The sequence below is a fragment of the Phodopus roborovskii genome, unplaced genomic scaffold, assembly GCF_943737965.1.
Source record: "Phodopus roborovskii unplaced genomic scaffold, PHOROB, whole genome shotgun sequence".
In the NCBI taxonomy this organism is placed as follows: domain Eukaryota; kingdom Metazoa; phylum Chordata; class Mammalia; order Rodentia; family Cricetidae; genus Phodopus; species Phodopus roborovskii.
Window position 1 is genome coordinate 47,077 of NW_026126952.1, and position 19,858 is coordinate 66,934.

At 46.6% G+C, this 19,858-nt stretch overlaps 1 protein-coding gene across 1 annotated transcript; it reads left to right on the top strand.

The window, feature by feature from the left end:
- The first annotated feature begins 12,811 nt into the window (after positions 1 to 12,811).
- On the top strand, positions 12,812 to 17,760 carry LOC127214682 (uncharacterized). The gene is given in 10 exon segments (XM_051174987.1): positions 12,812 to 13,873; positions 13,875 to 15,300; positions 15,303 to 15,595; positions 15,597 to 15,773; positions 15,776 to 16,089; positions 16,091 to 16,529; positions 16,531 to 16,652; positions 16,902 to 17,149; positions 17,152 to 17,197; positions 17,373 to 17,760. Coding segments are annotated over 10 exon segments (4,515 nt in total).
- The last annotated feature ends 2,098 nt before the right edge of the window (positions 17,761 to 19,858 follow it).

Sequence of the window (19,858 nt, forward strand, 5' to 3'; positions counted from 1 at the left end):
CTAGCGCTATGGCCATCTGGACAATGATAGAAAATTGTTTAGAGGATGAGGATTGTAAGTCTGCTATTGCGGAGGGACAAGGGATTTTAACCGAGTTTCAGGATAATCTATCAGAAGCTGAACAAAGTGAGAGGATGGGTGCGCGCAAAAAGGAAACTAAAAGTGAAAAAGGACCCTCTGGAAAAGATAGTCAGGAGGAGAAACCAAAGAAATCCCATAGGAGGTCTAAAAAGAAAGACCTAAAGAAAAGGGAGAGCTCAAGCGGCCTCTATCCTAAGTTATATCTGGAGGCCCCAGGTATTGAAGGCCCGTCTGAGTCCGAAGAGTCTGATGTCTTGGACACGGAGGAGGAGGCAGACTTGGAGGAAGAGGCCGCCAGATATGAAGGGGAAAGGTACCACCCCAATAATGATTTTGGCTTTCCTATTACTATTAAGAAAGGGGACGAGAAGCCTTCTGCTTTATTGCCTTCTGCTCCTCCACCTCCATATGAGCTTGACAACTGAGGGACCCGAGGATCCCGTAGAGAAGGCTTCTCCTTAATCCCGTCAGGGGTCAGAAGAAAGCTGGCTTCGTTACACCTCACATTTCCAGTTTTCGAGAATGCGGACGGAGGGAGAGTGGCCGCCCCAGTGGATTATAATCAAATAAAGGAATTGGCGGAGTCAGTCAGAAAATATGGAGTTACAGGAAATTTTACCATAGTTCAACTAGAAAGATTGGCCCTGTATCATTTGACTCCAGCAGATTGGGAGATGATTGCAAAAGCAGCTTTGGTCAGCATGGGCCAATATATGGAATGGAGGGCCCTCTGGCATGAGGCGGCCCAAACACAGGCAAGAGCTAATGCTGCTGCAATAACTCCGGAGCAGCAAGCCTGGACTTTTGAATTACTCACTGGGCAGGGCCCTCATGTTAATAATCAAATGAATTATCATTGGGGAGCTTATGCACAAATTTCAGCTACAGCCATTAAGGCCTGGAAGTCGCTCTCCCGTAAAGGGGAGGGTAGTGGTCAGCTTACTAAGATCAAGCAGGGCCCCCAGTAACCTTTCTCAGACTTTGTAGCCAGGATGACAGAAGCAGCAGAACGCATTTTCGGGGATACTGAACAAGTCATGCCCCTGCTAGAACAATTGATTTTTGAACAAGCTACCCAAGAATGCCGCACCGCTATAGCACCTCGAAAAAATAAGAGGCTACAGGATTGGCTTAGGGTATGTAGGGAGATAGGGGTGCCTCTGAGCAATACAGGTTTAGCGGCGACAATTATCCAGGCGCAAAGGCAGAACAAAAAACCTCCCGGTAAGACATGTTTTGGATGTGGAAAACCAGGGCACATAAAAAAGGACTGTAAAATGTCCAACGCCCCTAGGGCGAGCCTCTGCACCCGATGTGGCAAAGGCTACCATCGGGCGGAGCAATGCAGATCTGTTAGAGACATTAAAGGGAGACTCCTCCCCTCCGACAGAGGCTCTGACCCTTGAGGTGTCAAAAAACGGGCAGATGGGCCCTTGGTCCCAGGGCCCTCGAAGATATGGGAAACGATTTGTCAAATCTCTAGAAGGGAATCAGGAGAGCGGCCAAGCAGACCCATCAGAATGGTCCTGCGTGCCACCTCCTCAATCTTACTAATGCCCCAAATGGGTATTCAGCCCGTGCCTTTAGAATCAATTATTCTGCCTTCAGGCACTATGGGATTGATCCTTGGGCGAGGCTTCCTTATAGCACGGGGGCTCATAGTACATCCAGGAATTGTGGATGATGACCACACCCCCGAGATACAGGCACTATGCTCAAGCCCTACTGGCGTTTTCTCCATCAGTCAGGGAGACAGGGTTGCACAATTGCTGCTCCTACCTCATGATAACCAACATTGGCCCATTGATGGTGTCCAAAAACAAATGGGATCCTCAGGAACAGACTCTGCCTATTTGGTCATGTCTTTAAATAGTAGGCCAAAAACTACATTTTGGATAAATGAAAAGAAATTTGAAGGCGTTTTGGACACGGGGGCTGATAAGAGCATTATCTCCACCTACTGGTGGCCGAAGACATGGCCAATGGTGGAATCGTCACACTCTTTACAGGGTCTTGGCTATAAGTCCTGCCCCACTATCAGTGCCGCCCCCTTAGCTGGAGAACCCAGGAGGGTCAAAAAGGGCAATTTACTCCTTATGTATTACCGATGCCTGTGAATCTATGGGGACGAGATGTCATGCAAGACATGGGACTGATGCTGACAAACGAATATTCACCACAGACTCAGGGGATCATGGGCAAGATGGGATATCGGCAGGGCAACGGTTTGGGCCGCTATGAACAGGGGTGCCTTGAGCCCGTTGCTCCTAACCCCAATAGAAATAGACAGGGTCTGGGTTTTTCCTAGGCGCCACTGAGGCAGCATGACCCATACCTTGGAAAACGGAGGATCCGGTATGGGTTCCTCAGTGGCCGCTTACCTCTGAAAAATTACAAGCGGTGAATCAGCTTATAGAGGAGCAATTAAAATTAGGCCATATTGAGGCCTCCACCTCACAATGGAATACTCCAATTTTTGTAATAAAAAAGAAATCTGGAAAATGGCGCTTGCTTCATGATTTACGCGCTATTAATGAGCAAATGCAGCTTTTTGGCCCCATACAACGCGGTCTACCGGTGCTTACCACACTTCCCAAATTTTGGCCGCTATTGATTGTGGATATTAAGGAATGTTTTTTTTTTCCATACCTTTACATGAGCATGGCAGACCCAGATTTGCCTTTACTTTACCATCTATAAATCATGCTGAACCGGAAAAGAGGTTTCAGTGGAAGGTCTTACCACAAGGCATGGCAAACAGTCCAACCATCGGTCAGCTGTATGTGTATGAAACCTTGGCCCCAGTTAAAAGACAATTCCCTTCTCTGATGCTGTTGCATTATATGGATGACATCTTGCTATGTCATAAAGATTTTGATCTTTTAAAACTGGCATACCCTGTGTTGTTGCAAGCATTGGAGAAGAGAGGCCTATATATAGCCACAGATAAAGTACAAATCTCGGATACTGGACATTTTTTAGGCTCCAAGATATTTCCAGATAAGATTGTACCACAGAGATTAGAAATCAGAAAGGATTATCTACATACTCTTAATGATTTTCAAAAGTTATTGGGGGACATAAATTGGCTCAGACCTTTTCTAAAAATTCCCTCCGCTGAGCTTAAGCCTTTGTTTGATGTGTTGGAGGGAGATGGCCACATTGCATCCCCAAGAGAATTGACTCCCGCCGCAAGACAGGCTTTACTAAAGGTGGAAGCAGCCATACAGATGGCTCAATTGTCACGCATATAGGAAAATAAACTGATTACTCTATGCGTGTTCAGGACAAAAGTGCTTCCGACCGCAGTATTATGGCAACAAGGTCCTTTATTATGGATACACCCTAATGCTTCTCCCATGAAAGTTATTGATTGGTACCCAGACGCGGTGGCCCAACTGGCCATGAGAGGATTAAAGGCCTCCCTCATGCACTTCGGCATTGAACCTAATTTGCTGATTGTACCCTATAATGCTGTACAGCTTGCCACCCTTGCCGCTACTTCAAATGATTGGGCTATTTTGGTCACAACCTTTGTTGGAAAGATAGACAATCATTATCATAAACATCCACTTTTACAATTTGCCCTTACCCAGCCTATGATTTTTCCAAAAATTACCTCAAGTCATCCTACTAAAAATGGACTGGTGGTGTATACTGATGGGTCTAAGACAGGATTGGGAGCTTTTGTGGTGGAGGGCAAAATATACTCCAAACAATTTCAGGAAACATCGCCTCAAGTGGTGGAATGCATGGTAGTTTTGGAAGTACTACAAAGGTTTCAGGGTCCATTGAACATCGTGTCAGATTCATCTTATGTAGTTAACGCTGTAAAATTGTTAGAAACTGCTGGCATTATAAAAATGACCAGCAAGGTTGCAATCATGTTTCTGGACATCCAAAATTGTCTGCTTGCTAGAGGGCAGCCATTCTTTATTACTCACATAAGGGCACATTCCGGGCTACCAGGACCCATGGCCTTAGGTAATGATTTGGCTGACAAAGCAACTAGATTGGTTGCCATGGTTATAGCCCCGCCACTAGAGGCTGGCAAGGAATTTCACAAGAATTTTCATGTGACTTCTGAAACCCTGAGATGCCATTTTTTCCATCACTAGGAAGGAGGCTCGTGAGATTGTTGTCAATTGTCAACACTGTTGTCAGTTTCTGCCTGCACCCCATTTTGGAATTAATCCTCACAGCATTCAGCCCTTACAGGTTTGGCAGATGGATGTGACCCATGTCTCATCCTTTGGAAAGTTACAATATGTGCATGTATCAATAGACACCTGCTCTGGCATTCTCCATGCCACACCACTCACTGGGGAGAAAACCTCCCACGTGATTCAACACTGTCTTGAGGCATGGAGTGCCTGGGGTAAGCCTAAATGTTTAAAAACTGACAATGGGCCTGCCTATACTTCTCAAAAATTCAGACAGTTTTGTGCACAAATGCAAGTCACACATGTCACGGGCTTGCCATATAATCCTCAAGGACAAGACATTATTGAGCGTGCACATCGCACACTCAAATCATATCTCCTTAAGCAAAAAGGGGGAATAATGATCGGTTTGCCCCCCGTGCCACGGTTGGCTATAGCAATGGCACTTTTCACCATGAATTTTTTAAACATGGATGAACATGGTCGGTCTGCGGCAGAACGACATTGCTCAGACCCATGTCGACCTAAGAAACTGGTAAAATGGAAAGATGTGTTAACCAATGAATGGAAAGGCCCAGATCCTATTCTAATAAGATCCAGGGGAGCTGTTTGTGTTTTCCCACAGAATGAAGAAAATCCTTTCTGGGTCCCAGAAAGACTCACTCGGATGGTCCTGGAGTAGAAAGATGTAGAGACCCGAGGACAAGAAAAAGGGGAGCCGACTGCTCCCCCTGATATCACTGATGATACTCAGCATCCCAGCTGTCCAAGGGGAGCCTCGTTGGGGAATCATGTCAACGTTCCCACTTCCAATGCTGGTGATGTATAATGCTCAGGTCTTTCCCCGATTCTTTCCCCACCAATAGGGAGCTGGGTCTAGCCATTTTACCTAAGGACAGTTTCGGAGGCTCTGGATAAACAGACTTCAGCCAATACTCAAATTCAGGGGGGCTTGATGTTGGTGAACCAACGTATAGATTTAGTACATATTATGGCAATTGGCCCAATTGGGCTGTGAGCAGAAGCTCCCTGGTTTATGTGTCACCTCCATTCAATATGAAAATTTTACCAAAGCAGCTAATTTGTCTATGAGTCTTTCTCAGTTCATGTTACAGAATTGGACCACAGAATTTGAACAGACCCTCCGAGAATTGAGGACCGCTATTATCCAGATTAATTCCACCCGCCTCGATCTGTCCCTGACGGAGGGCCTATCATCTAGGATTGCCTCGGCTGTTTCCTATTTTAAGGAATGGGTGGGGGTGGGGTTATTCTTTGCAGCCATCTGCTGTGGTCTGATGTTGCTTCTTTGGCAGGTTTGCAAAACTCAGGAATCAGGCAAAAAGAGATAAGGTGGTTATCGCCCAGGCACTTGCCGCACTTGATAGTGGAACGTCAGCTGATGTTTGGCTGTATATGCTTAAGCAATAGGCCACCGGCCGGAAAGCTCTTGCACACCCGGAGCCTAGGCTCATTGCACAGTGTAGAGTGTCTGGCTTGAGCAGCCCATGAGGGATGTTGGGCAAGGCATCGCACAGAGAGTTGCTCAATAGGCAGGCCTCTCTGGGAGGCACGTTGTCCTGCATAAGGGTTGCCTGCCCTAGTTCCACTTTCCCAGAAAAACGGCAGAGGACAGGTCGAGAGCGCCTCAGGTCAAGCTAACAGCCTGATGACGACTCTCATACATGGTCTTAATGTTTATTTGGGAAGGTACGACCTCTGCCTCTATCCTTCAACATATAGGTGACCTATTTGCTTGTGAAAATATAAAGCCTTATCCTTAATTAAGAAAAAAGGGGGAGATGTAGGGAGCCATCCCTACATTTTCCATTACAAGATGGCACTGGCATCCGGCTGGCGGTTGGCATAAATAAGCCTGTGCGCACATGCAAGGGGATTTCTCCAGGACCAGCTCCAAAACTACAGAGAGCGTGTCTCAAAGAAACAAATAGATAGATTGATGATGCCCATATGTAGATGTTGTCTGAGAACTGTAACCTGACACATACATTTACAGTCAATGATCTGTTTCTCAAACCTCTGACCTGACATAACTGTGTCAAGCAGGATTGGACACATGACAGTTTCCTCATTACCAATTAAATATTAATTGCCTCAAAATAACCTTCCAAAACTGTGCACCCAAAATTATCTGTATTCATACACATGACAGGGATGAAAACTTGTTGAGAAATTACAGAATCACTACCCCTATCACAGTCTGGTCCTTTCTCATAAAGTTTACTTAATCACCTGAATTTTTCTCAATTTTTCCTACAGTGTAAACAATAAACCATGCCTCCTACTCTTGCCTGGAGGCAGAAAAAAATTGCTCTACAAGTGAATTGTTTTCCTATGACCATATTGTGTACAACTTCATGAGGGAAAGTGGAAAATTTTAAATCTCTTATGTGGAATAGTTACTTAAGAATTTTGGAGATGTAATATATAGCACAGATGTTCATTGCTTTGGAGAGTAACAGACTTGTGTCAAAGCCAATTGATTCAACATGGAGAGTTTGCCTCAGCAACATTATTTTCTATCAGGATGAAAATGCAGCTGTTCTCCCTTCCTAGGGAGAAATCCCTTCACACACTTGGGAGATTAATAAAGAAAAATCTCTTTAATGATGGCATGAGTACATCTCTAGCTAATGCTCAAAGTAGACCCAGATTAGATACATTCACATTCCACATACACAATCTTCCTTAAATGTCTTTTGGGTCCATGGTCCAAGTTACACTTTGAACAAATTAAAGAGAGACAGGCAACTTGTAGTTGTAGGCACTGAGATATATGGGAGGAAACATCCTAGAGTGATTTCTTAAATACACCATTGACCTGGTCTTGAACTCATTATGATCTGCCAACCTCTGCCTTCAGAGTGCAGGGATTTAAGCTTCTTCAGAATAGTACCTTGTATACTACTCCAAGGTGGGATGGGAGGAATGGAAGAAAATAGGGGACTTCTATGAAGTAGCAGGAAGCATCAGACCATGGGACAAATTCTGGAGGCAGATAATCGAATAACACTATACAAGAGGAACACAGGGTATCTCAAGAACATTACTGACTAAGCCCAAGATGGGATTTCCATCAATAATGACAGCTCTACAAGGTTGGAAAGCTTAGGTTCTCAGGATTTGAAGCAAACCCTCTATGAAAGCTGTGACTGCAGACCATTACCAGCTCTACCAAGCACACTCCTGGTTTTAGAGAAAGCTCTTTTTTTTTTTTTTTTTTTTTTTTTTTTTTTTGTCAATATATTAGGCCCTTAGGGAAGCCTCCCAAGAATGTTCCTCCTCCATGACTGAGTGCCTAAATGAAAACCATGTGATGAACTGCATGATAGGGCAAGTCCTTAACATGACAATGATTTGATTCTCAAATAGTTTTCACCTGGTGTCCTATTGCCCACCTGGAATAACAATGCTTGTCTCAAGAAGAACACTGTAACTTCATGGCACAAATGGCTTTAAGGTTGCTTTTGACAGTGTAATGCCTCCTTGAGCACCTTGTTAGAGGCCTGTTTTTCATAGATCAATGGGCATAATAACAGATTTTAAGTCAATGGTGGCTCATTGGTAACAGTTTGGACCCAAATGTCTGGACAATCCTCTTAAATAAATGTGTATTCTAACATCCTGATTTCTAGCAGAACTGATTATTATACAATTGTCTTTGGAGTGTCTTAGAGGCAGTCGTCTGTAAGCTAAAATCTACCTTGTGAGACTTACTATTTATTTCCAACATTTGGTAAATCATTTATGCAAACAATTTTATTCATCTACATCATAGCATGTAAGTAGAGTACACTGAACAAAAGGGAAGCCTTTTACAACAGCCACAGTAATGCATGTCAACAAATAAATGCAAAATGCAAAGTGCTAAATGTCTTGCAGATACTAGAGAAATGAGGCCTCTCCAAGGTTGGCAACCTTTCCATGGATGCAACTGAAACAGATTGATGTTGAGTAGAGACATGTTTCTATGCACAGTTCCCTGCTCCCAATGCTCTGAGCACATTCATCCCACAGAGCAAAGTGATTCAGGAGGCCTACACCTTGGCAGTTTCCCATTCAGATTCAAATTGGTCAGGAATGTCAGGATCTGCCCCCTCCCCAACTGGGAACAGCAGCCCCTCATTCACCATGTCATGGTTAGCAGCTCTTCCAATATATCCAGTCAACTCCCTGTGGCAGTAATTTAATCACAGCAGAAACAAAACATTGTACCACCTTCTCTTCAGAGACAAACGTGAAACTGGCACCCAGATGGGGCCTGTACCAGTTGGAGACACACACCTTTAATCCCAGGACTGGAGAGGCAGAGGAAGGTGCATCGCTGTGAGATTGATGCCACCATGGTCTACAGAGTTACTTCTAGGGCAGGCTCTGTAAGGATGGAAAAATTTAGCCTAAGTCTCCACTGACCCCAGGAGTAGGCAAAAGGTCACTTTCTTAACTGTTTATGACAGGGATGTTTAAGACATCACCTGTGAGTGAGTGAACACAGGAAATGAGTCTTGTCACACCACCCACTTCCTGGGTTAAGCACAGTCCTGGATAGTTCAAATTGATTTGTCTGCACTGGATGCTATGAGATGATTGGTTTAGGATGTGTGGGCTTTGTTGTAACCCTATAAAAGCTGTCTCAATCGTGTACACAAGATTCCCCCAGTCCTCTACTGCCTCGTGGAATATGGCTGCGGACCCCAATGCTCTTGAAATATAAGAGACCTCATGCTTTTGCATCAAGACCACTTCTCATGAGTGATTTCGGGGGGCCTGAGTTTGGGCATGAGTGTATATGTGCTCTGTGGGTCTTTCAGCTCCAAAGCTACTGAGAAACCCTGTCTCAAAAAAAAAAAAAAAAAAAAAAAAAAAAAAACAAAAACAAAAAAACAAACAAAGCCATACAAACACAAATATGCCCTATAAATATTCATAATGACAGGTTACCTGAAGGGCCTGATTGGATATTGACGCCTGAGTGACAAAGGTTACACAGTCCTTAATGACACAGTACAATGTTTCCTGAAACTGTATTCCACCCCAGACAAATATATTTTCTAGATCAGCAGAGATATGCATTTATATAGCACTTGTCCCAGACTCCAAAAGCAAACCCTGCTATCTTCCTGTACTCTTTTCTTCCTTCTGGATACAATGTGGCTAGCTAGCTTGCACAGGACAGTAAGCAATGTTGTTGACGTGATTATTCCCTGTCCCAAAATAAGAGGATTCCAGGACACAACAGGAGATATTTATTCTGTAGTTTCACACTGAAATCCCATGAACTAAAGGTAGTTGTTGCATGGTTCTCACTTGGACTTCAGACTCACAGGGTAGAAATACAAAAACCAGATCTCAAAGAAGAAAATACGTGTTTATCCAATCAGAAGGCTGGGTGAAGGCTGCATTTCTCTAGAAATATGAACCCAGTCTTGTTCAAGTAGAGAACACTGAATAATGCAGACGTTTTCTCATCTGCCCACTGAGGAAGCTGTGCTGGCTCACCATAGTTCTCATAGAGGCTTTCTTCCTAGCCCCATTCTCTCCAAGTATTCAACTAACCATGGAGACAACAATTTTTATTATTATTAATTTCTCAAGAATTTGTGCTGAATTTCAGGAATAAATCCCCAATGCAATGGACCTATCATCCAGTCTTCTGGCAAGAGAAAGATTTATCGTCTTGTTTGTGCTATGGTTCCTGCATTTCTCTAATGTTTGTCTGAAGGGCCTGTGACAACCAGGTAAAATGGACCATGGCTTCTCCTAACCTAAGCAAGAAGCCACAGATTAAATATCTTCTTTTGGTGTTCTAAATCTCTCTTTAGTTTTTAATATTCTTGAGCACATTTCTATCTGTTAAGTAAGAGAATCATTCCAGTGTGCATTATATAATCATCTCTGCAAGCTCTTTATTTTATGTGGAGGACAAAGGAGAGAATGAACCTGTGCACTGCAGGAAAAGAGCTGAGTCATCATTGCAGACAAGTAAGTGACATTAAAAATCCTTATGCACCAGGTTGTGGTGCCCCATGCCTTTGATCCCAGCACTCAGGAGGTAGAGGCAGACAGATCTCTGTGACTTCAAGGCCAGCCAGGTTTACAGACTAAGTACCAGGGCATTGTGGAAAACTGTGTATAAAAACCAAAAATAAATAAATAATTCAATTAAAGAGAAAAATCTACTGAAAACAACAACAGTAATCACAATAATTATAATAATTGGGATGCAATAGTCCAGCCTGGTTTATAGAGATAGTTCAAGGACAGCAGGTTTCTCACAGGGAAACCTGTCTCAGAACAGCAAAAATAAATAAATAAATAAATAAACAAACAAACAAACAAATAAATAGATAGATAGAATAATGTCTCTGCAGATCTCTAAAAGTGTAGGTCTGCAGTAGAAGCCAGTGTCAGTGACCCCTGTGCTTTGACTTTAAGAACACTCTAACCTTGGAGGAAGTGCTCTTGTCACTGATGCTTCACTAGCCAATCAGGGGCATCAGTGCCACCATCCAAGTCATAGGCTTTTCAGGACACTCCCTAGAGACATGGTACAGGCTTGGTTTTATAGCAGAACAGGCACCATTGGACTGACTTCTGTGCTGATTGTTGCTGTGAAGAATTCTGAGCATGGAAGAGTGAAGAAGCCACAGCATTGTGAATGAGAGGATGATACCTGAAACTAGGGAGGTCATAGTAGACAGTTTGGCAAGGCCTCCTGCAAGCTTGTTGGGAACCTGTCACCATATTCTGTGAGGTCACATGTGGTCCTAGCAACACCCCAGTTCTGGATGTTGACCTATGAATAGTTCAGTCTATGGGCTGCACTTGTGGAAAGCATTTCAATCAGGAGTCTTTGTGTAGAAAAGTCTTTGTACTCAACACCAACTTACTTTTTGTAGTGTCCACACTACCATCGCTTCCATGAATTGGGTAAAGGCCTAAAGATTGAAATTAAAAAAAAAAAAGACAGTGTGTCATTCATTCAATGGCAATGTTGGAATACCAAATGCCAGATGAAGTTTACTGAGGGGAAAGAATGGTCTTAAATACTGACTTAAATCATAGTGGAAAAATTACAGGAATTTTAGGTTTAGCTCCTCCCTAATAGGTGTGTATTGTCACGAGGTGTGTGTCAGGAGGTGTGTGTCATCAAAAAATGGTAAGAGTACCAAAAAAGCCTTGGGGCAAGGAGTTCCTGCCAACAGCTTCAGGCTAGCTCAAGGCACCTCAGGGGTCCATGCAGGGCCCTACAGGTCCCCCCCGTTTTTTCAAATGTAAACTAACACCTGCCTTAGGTGGCAGAGGAAGTCAGCATAATTCCTTTCCCTGAAATACCCCTGCCAATCATATTGTATTAGCTTAGCTTAGCTGCTGCAGCACCATTATGAAGGAACCTTTGTGCACGTAGCCCCGGGTTCAGGACAGGGTCAGCAAGCCAGGGCTGCCAAACAGGATATCTGTGCCAGCCAGGAACGGAAAGTACCTGAAAAACACCCTGTGTACCCTAGATAGAGCCATTCATCTGGTTGCTATTCATCTGGTTGTTATCCATCTGGTTGCTATTCACCTGGTTACTATGTACTAAGGGAACTTGTCCTCAGAATAACCCTGGCCTCATTTGAATTGACCAATGGCATCCCTTTAACCATGCATCTCGCTTCTATACCTGCGCTTTTGCTCCCCTGTCTCTATTAAAATCCTTTTCCCCAGCCTGTCGGCGCGCAAGTCTTCAAGGAGATCTTGTCGCCCCAGGTACCTGTGTATCTGAAGAAAGCCTCTTGCTGATTGCATCCACACAAGTGCTGTCGACTGATCCTTGGGCACGGGGTCTCTCCCAAGGGAAGACACTCCTTGAGGGTCTTTCATTTGGGGGCTCGTCCGAGATAGGAGACCCTCACCCAGGGACCACTGACCCACCATCGGGAGTTAAGCTGGCCAGCACTTTGTTCGTGTTCATTGTTCATTTGTTCGTCTATGGCGCTGCGAATCTGAATTCTGTACGATTCAGCTGAGTCGGTCAGTATTCTGGCGGAATAGAGAAGGAGTTGACGAACTCGGACTTCTCTCCTGCAGCCCTGCAAGACGTTCCAGGGGTATCTGGGGCCCGACTTTTTGGGACTCATCTGTCTGAACCCACTACCAGAGTGGGACTCGTTGGGGCACAGCCCTCTTCCGAGGGGCATGTGGTTCTTCTAGGAGACGAGGGATCCGGACCCTCTTCAGAGTCTCCGTCTGTATTTTTGCTTTCGATTTTATGCCGGAGCCGCGCTGCGCATCTGTTTTGTGTTTGTCTCTGTCTCTTGTTTGGTGGCATTATCTTTGACACCCTCCTCTCTGAAGGGATGGGACAGTCTATAACAACCCCCTTAAGTCTCACTCTCCAGCACTGGGGCGACGTCCAAGACACAGCCAACAACCAGTCATTGGATGTCCGAAAGAAGAAATGGATTACTCTCTGCTAGTCCAAGTGGCCAACCTTTAATGTTGCCTGGCCGCAAGACGGGACATTTAACCTAGATACTATTTCACAGGTGAAAGCCAGAGTGATGGATCCAGGGCCACATGGCCACCCGGACAAGGTTGCCTACATCGTCACCTGGGAAGCCTTGGCTTCTGACCCTCCACCTTGGGTTAAGCCTTTCACAACCCCCGCACGTCCTTCCCTGACTCCTACCGCTCCTTCCTTACCTCCCCCTCCTCTTACCACCCGGACCACATCCTCCCTTTATTCCACCCTCATAAAGAGTACAGTGACAAGGAAACCTTTGGGAAGCTCTAAGGCAGTCAAGGAGAAGTCCAAAAGAGCACCCACTGAGGTGTTACCGCCCAGTCCTGACTCTCCTCTTATTGACTTACTCTCTGATGAACCTCACCCATACCAGGGTCCAGGAGCTGAACAACAAGGAGAAGCTGCGGCTGCAGGTCGGGGGCCTCCCGAGCGACCCCCGACCCCGGAAGCGCCTGCCCCTTCGCCGATGGCCGGGCGACTGAGAGGTCGGCGGGAGCCCCCGCCAGATTCCACTTCTCACGCTCTCCCACTCCGGACATGGCCGAACGGCCAACCTCAGTATTGGCCCTTTTCGGCCTCTGACCTCTATAATTGGAAAAATAATAACCCTTCCTTTTCCAAAGACCCCACCACCCTAACCTCTTTGATCGAGTCCATTCTAGTTGCTCATCAACCCACCTGGGATGATTGCCAGCAGTTGCTGCAGGCCCTGCTGACCTCTGAAGAGAAACAGCGGGTCTTCCTCAAGGCTCAGAAAGATGTTCCCGGTGAAAATGGCCGCCCCACGCTATTGCCTAATGAAATTGATGCTGCCTTCCCCTTGGAACGCCCTGGTTGGGATTTCACTACAGTTGAAGGTAGGAACCACCTGCGCCTCTATCACCAGTTGCTCATAGCGGGTCTCCACGGGGCAGCACGCCACCCCACCAATTTGGCCCAGGTAAAGCAGGTCATACAGGGCTCGGAGGAAACTCCATCAGCATTTTTAGAAAGACTTAAAGAAGCCTATCGTATGTATACTCCCTATGATCCAGAGGATCCAGGACAGGCTACCAATGTCTCTATGACTTTTATTTGGCAATCAGCTCCTGATATCAGAAAAAAAATTAGAGAGGCTTGATAACCTCAAGGAAAGCTCCCTACAGGATTTATTAAAAGAAGCAGAATGCATCTTTAATAAGAGAGAGACAATTGAGGAAAGAGAGGAACAGCCGTGTAAGGAGTCAGAACAGAGAGAGGAGAGATTTAGAAAGAGAGATGAGGAGAGAGAGAATGCTAGGGAACGGAAACGGAACAAAGAATTTAGCAAACTGCTGGCCACCGTCGTTTCAGGTCAGGATAGAAAAGGACTTAAGACAGGGGGAGACTGCAAGGGACCCCGAGTGGAGAAGGTCCAATGTGTCTATTGCAAGGAATGGGGACACTGGGTAAAGGACTGTCCAAAGCGACCCAGGGGGCCGAAGAAGCCCAGGCCCCCGACCTCCCTTCTGACCCTGGAGGATTAGGACAGTCGAGGCCAGGAGCCCCCCCCCCAGCCCAGGATAACTCTCAATGTTGGGGGGCAACCAGTCACCTTCCTAGTAGATACCAGAGCCCAGCACTCAGTCCTAACCCATACCTCGGGACCACTCAGTTTCCGATCGGCCTGGGTCCAAGGAGCTACAGGTGGTAAGAGATACCAATGGACGACGGATCGAAAAGTACAGCTGGCTACTGGTAAGGTGACACATTCTTTTCTGCATGTCCCAGATTGCCCTTATCCACTATTAGGAAGAGACCTCCTCACTAAATTAAAGGCTCAAATTCACTTTGAAGATAGAGGGGCTAACATAATGGGCCCCAAAGGGGCCCCCCTCCAGATTCTCACACTGCATCTGGAAGATGAATATAGACTTTATGAAACTCAAAGACCCCAGGGACCTGACATGACTCCTTGGCTTGATAAATTCCCACTGGCATGGGCCGAGACTGGGGGAATGCGATTAGCACTGCGACAGCCTCCGCTCATAATACAACTAAAGGCTACAGCTGCCCCCGTCTCCATTAAGCAATACCCCATGTCTTATGAGGCATATCAGGGAATAAAACCTCATATAAGGAGGCTGCTGGACCAGGGCATCCTCACCCCCTGTCGCTCAACCTGGAATACTCCCCTACTGCCGGTAAAGAAACCTGGTACTGGGGATTATCGGCCAGTGCAGGATTTAAGAGAGGTCAACAAGAGGGTAGAAGACATATACCCTACGGTCCCCAACCCTTATACTCTACTGAGCACACTGCCACCTTCCCACACTTGGTACACTGTATTTGATTTAAAGGATGCTTTCTTCTGCCTACAGCTGCATCCTGTGAGTCAATCTCTGTTTGCCTTTGAATGGAAGGAACCAGATCTTGGGCTCTCAGGCCAATTAACTTGGACCAGGCTTCCCCAAGGGTTCAAGAACAGCCCAACCCTCTTTGACGAGGCTTTGCATCAAGATCTGGCAGATTTCAGGGTGCAGCACCCTGCCCTGTTACTGCTCCAATATGTCTGATGCTGGCGGCAGAATCAGAACAGGAGTGCAGGGAGGGCACAGAAGCCCTCTTGCAGACACTAGGACAATTAGGATATCAGGCATCCACAAAGAAGGCCCAAATATGCCAAAAAGAGGTCATCTACCTAGGCTATCAATTAAGGGATGGACAGAGATGGCTGACTGAGGCACGTAAACAGACTATTACTGACATCCCTGCCCCTAAAAATCCCCGCCAGCTGCGGGAGTTTCTGGGGACTGCAGGGTTCTGCCGCCTCTGGATTCCAGGGTTTGCGGAGATGGCTGCACCCCCTATACCCTCTCACCAAACAAGGGACTCTGTTTAATTGGGGAGAGGAACAACAGAAGGCATTCCAGGATATTACAAAGGCCTTGCTGGCCTCCCCAGCGTTGGGCCTCCCTGATACCACCAAACCCTTCGAATTGTTTGTGGACAAATGGCAGGGCTATGCTAAAGGAGTACTCACACTCAGAGACTGGGCCCCTGGAAGCGTCCAATAGCTTACTTATCCAAGAAACTTGATCCAGTAGCGTCGGGCTGGCCACCCTGCTTGCGAATGATAGAAGCCATTGCAGTCCTTGTCAAGGATGCCGGCAAATTAACTCTGGGTCAGCCTTTAACTATCCTAGCACCCCATGCAGTAGAAGCCTTGATTAGACAACCTCCAGACTGCTGGCTCTCCAACGCCCGCATGACTCATTACCAGGCCATGCTCCTGGATGCGGACCGAGTCCAATTCAGTCCAGTGGTTGCACTTAACCCCGCCACTCTGCTCCCCCCTGCTGGGAAAGCCAGAACTGCATGACTGTCTCCAGATCCTTGCAGAAATGCACGGGACCAGACCGGACCTGAGGGATCAACCCCTCCGAGATGTAGACTACACCTGGTACAGGGATGGCAGCAGCATCCTGGTGAGCGGGGAGCGGAAGGCGGGAGCAGCCATGACCACAGAGACGGAGGTAGTCTGGGCAAAAGCCCTTCCGGCAGGCACCTCAGCCCAGAGAGCTGAGCTCATCGCACTAACCCAGGCCCTTCAGATGGCAGAAGGTAAGAGACTGAACGTCTATAAAGATAGCCGATACACCTTTGCCACTGCCCACATACATGGGGAAATTTACCGGAGGCGAGGACTATTAACTTCAGAAGGAAAAGAAATTAAAAACAAGGCTGAGATCCTGGCACTGCTAAAAGCCTTGTTTCTGCCTCAGAAATTGAGCATTTATGCATTGCCCTGGCCATCAAAGAGGCAATAGCCCGGAGGCAAAAGGGAACCGACTAGCAGACACAGTTGCAAGGGAGGCTGCCCTAAACTCCCTCAGCACCACCCGAGCCCTTCCTTTGACGTGCCCAGGGGAGAATCAGGAACTCAGACGCTCCCTGTCATATAGCCAAGAGGACATAAATCTCCTAAAGAAAATGGGGGCCACTTATGACCCCAAAAAGGGACATTGGATTTTCAAAGGAACAATCGTTAGACCCATGAGACAAACCTACGAACTGATAGACTGTTTACATAAACTAACCCATCTGAGCCCCAAAAAGATGAAGACTCTCCTAGAATGCCAGGAGATGTGACAATACCTCCTAAATAGAGACGGGGCCATACAAAAAGTAACTGATGAATGCAAAGCCTGCGCCCAGGTAAATGCAGGCAGGACTAAGCTCGAACCAGGGATCCGAGTTCGAGGACACCGTCCCGGTACCCATTGGGAAATCGATTTCACAGAGGTAAAGCCTGGATTATATGGATACAGATACCTACTGGTGTTCATAGACACCTTCTCTGGATGGGTAGAAGCTTTCCCCACAAAACATGAAATGGCAAAGACCGTGACCAAGAAACTCTTGGAAGAAATCTTCCCCAGGTATGGGATGCCCCAGATCCTGGGTACTGACAATGGGCCCATCTTCGTCTCCCAGGTAAGTCAGTTGGTGGCTAAGCTTTTGGGCATTGATTGGAAATTACATTGTGCATACAGACACCAAAGTTCAGGACAGGTAGAGTGCATGAATAGAACAATTAAGGAGACTTTGTCTAAATTAACGCTTGCAACTGTCTCTAGAGACTGGGTGCTCCTCCTGCCTTTAGCCTTATACAGGGCCCAAAACACGCCGGGCCCACATGGACTCACCCCATTTGAAATATTATATGGGGCCCCGCCCCCATTTATGAATTTCTTGGATTCCAACATTGCTGATTTTGCTAATAGTCATTCTCTGGAAGCTCATTTGCAGGCATTACAGATTGTCCAGAGAGAAGTCTGGAAACCACTTGCAGCAGCCTATCGGGAGCAGCTAGATAAGCCGGTGGTACCACACTCCTACCAGATAGGAGACACTGTATGGGTACACAGACACCAGACTAAGAACCTGGAACCCCGGTGGAAAGGACCATACACTGTCCTCTTGACTACCCTGACGGCACTAAAGGTTGACGCCATCGCAGCCTGAATCCACACTTCCCACGTCAAGGCTGACCACACCACGGGAGAGGAGAACCTGACCACGACCTCACCATGAAGAATTCAGCACACCCAAAACCCGCTAAAGCTAAGACTTACCCGTGGGGCCCCTTAACCATTTTATGGGCCTTGTTGGGACTAGGAATTGTGATGCAGGAAGGAAGCCCTCACCAAGTGTACTCTTTGACATGGCAAGTTTGGTCCCAGAGCTGGGAGGTTGTTTGGGAAATTCAGGGCAACCATGCGCTTAACACCTGGTGGCCTAATTCACCCCCGACTTTTGCCAACTGGCTGCCGGCCTGGACACTTGGGTAATCCCAACTATGGGTCCGCATAACTTACAATCATACATGGGAGCCAGACCCCAACAGATGACGGCCCATGGATGCAGCAGCCCCACCGCTAGATGCAAATTAGCCCAAACTGGTTTTTATGTTTGCCCCCGAGATAATAGAGATCAAGCCACAGCCTACCGATGTGGGGGATATGAGGCATACTTTTGCTATGAATGGGGCTGTGAGACCACTGGGGACGCCTACTGGCGGCCCTCCTCTTCCTGGGATTTGATCACAGTCAAACGAAAATATACTCTACCTGACTCTGATGGACACACTTATTATTACCAGAGAGGAACTGATGGAAATGCCAATTGGAAGAAACCACTGTCATTACCTCTCAGGATCGCATTCACAAGGCCAGGACGGCAGGCCACTGGATGGCAACAGGGGTACACTTGGGGTCTCAGATGGTATCTCCCAGGGACAGATAAAGGTGTCACTTTCAAAATTAAACATAAAGTGAACACAGCAACCCATTCCATCGGACCCAATATGGTCATAGCAGACCAAAAACCACCCTCCCAGCCGGCCCCAGTTGTACCCCCCTTATTACACCCTGTTGCCCCAACAGCCTCCTTAGCCAGCAATAGCATCCCTAGTGTGCATACCCCTACTACCACTACCTTGGCTCCCCGCCAACCTGGGACTGGGGATAGACTACTCAACTTGATACAAGGAGACTATCTGGCTCTCAACCTCACAGATACGAACAGGACACAAGATTGCTGGATATGTCTGTTGTCAAGACCTCCCTATTATGAAGGGATGGCCGTTCTAGGTAATTACACCAACCACTCCACCACACCCACCAGCTGCATTTCCACCCCCCAACACAAGCTGACCCTATCTGAAGCATCTGGGCAGGGACTCTGTATAGGGACTGTTCCCAAAACCCACCAGGCCTTATGTAAAACAACCCAACATATGTCCACAGGAGCCTATTACTTAGCAGCCCCCGATGGGACTTACTGGGCATGTAGCACCGGCCTGACCCCATGTGTGTCTGTTCAAGTACTGAATACAATGATTATTGTATTCTGGTTGAATTATGGCCCAAAATAACATACCATGATCCAGAATACATTTACAGTCATTTTGAAGGGAGACCCCGATTTAAGAGAGAACCAGTATCTCTAACTCTGGCCTTGTTACTGGGAGATATCACCATGGGGGGAATAGCGGCAGGAGTGGGTACAGGCACTGCTGCTCTTATAGAAACCGGCCAATTTAAACAACTGCAGGCTGCCATGCACACTAACATCAAGGCACTGGAAGAATCGGTTAACCTCCCTCTCAGAGGTGGTCCTACAAAACAGGAGAGGATTAGATATGATATTTTTACGAGAGGGAGGATTATGCGGGGCACTCAAGGAGGAATGCTGTTTCTACGCAGATCACACCGGGTTAGTAAGAGACAGCATGGCAAAACTTAGGGAAAGATTAAAACAAAGACAAAAGCTATTCGAATCTCAGCAAGGATGGTTTGAAGGATGGGTCAATAGGTCCCCCTGGTTCACCACCCTATTGTCCTCTTTGATGGGTCCCTTGATCATCCTACTCCTAATCCTCCTGTTTGGACCTTGCATCCTCAACCGCTTAGTCCAATTCATGAAGGATAGACTCTGTCATCCAGGCTCTGGTTCTCACCCAACAGTATCAGCGATTAAAACAAATAGACCAATCCGACCCTGACTTCATAGAACTAACATAGACCACATGAATGGAAGATTCCATTCAAAGCCAGAAGAG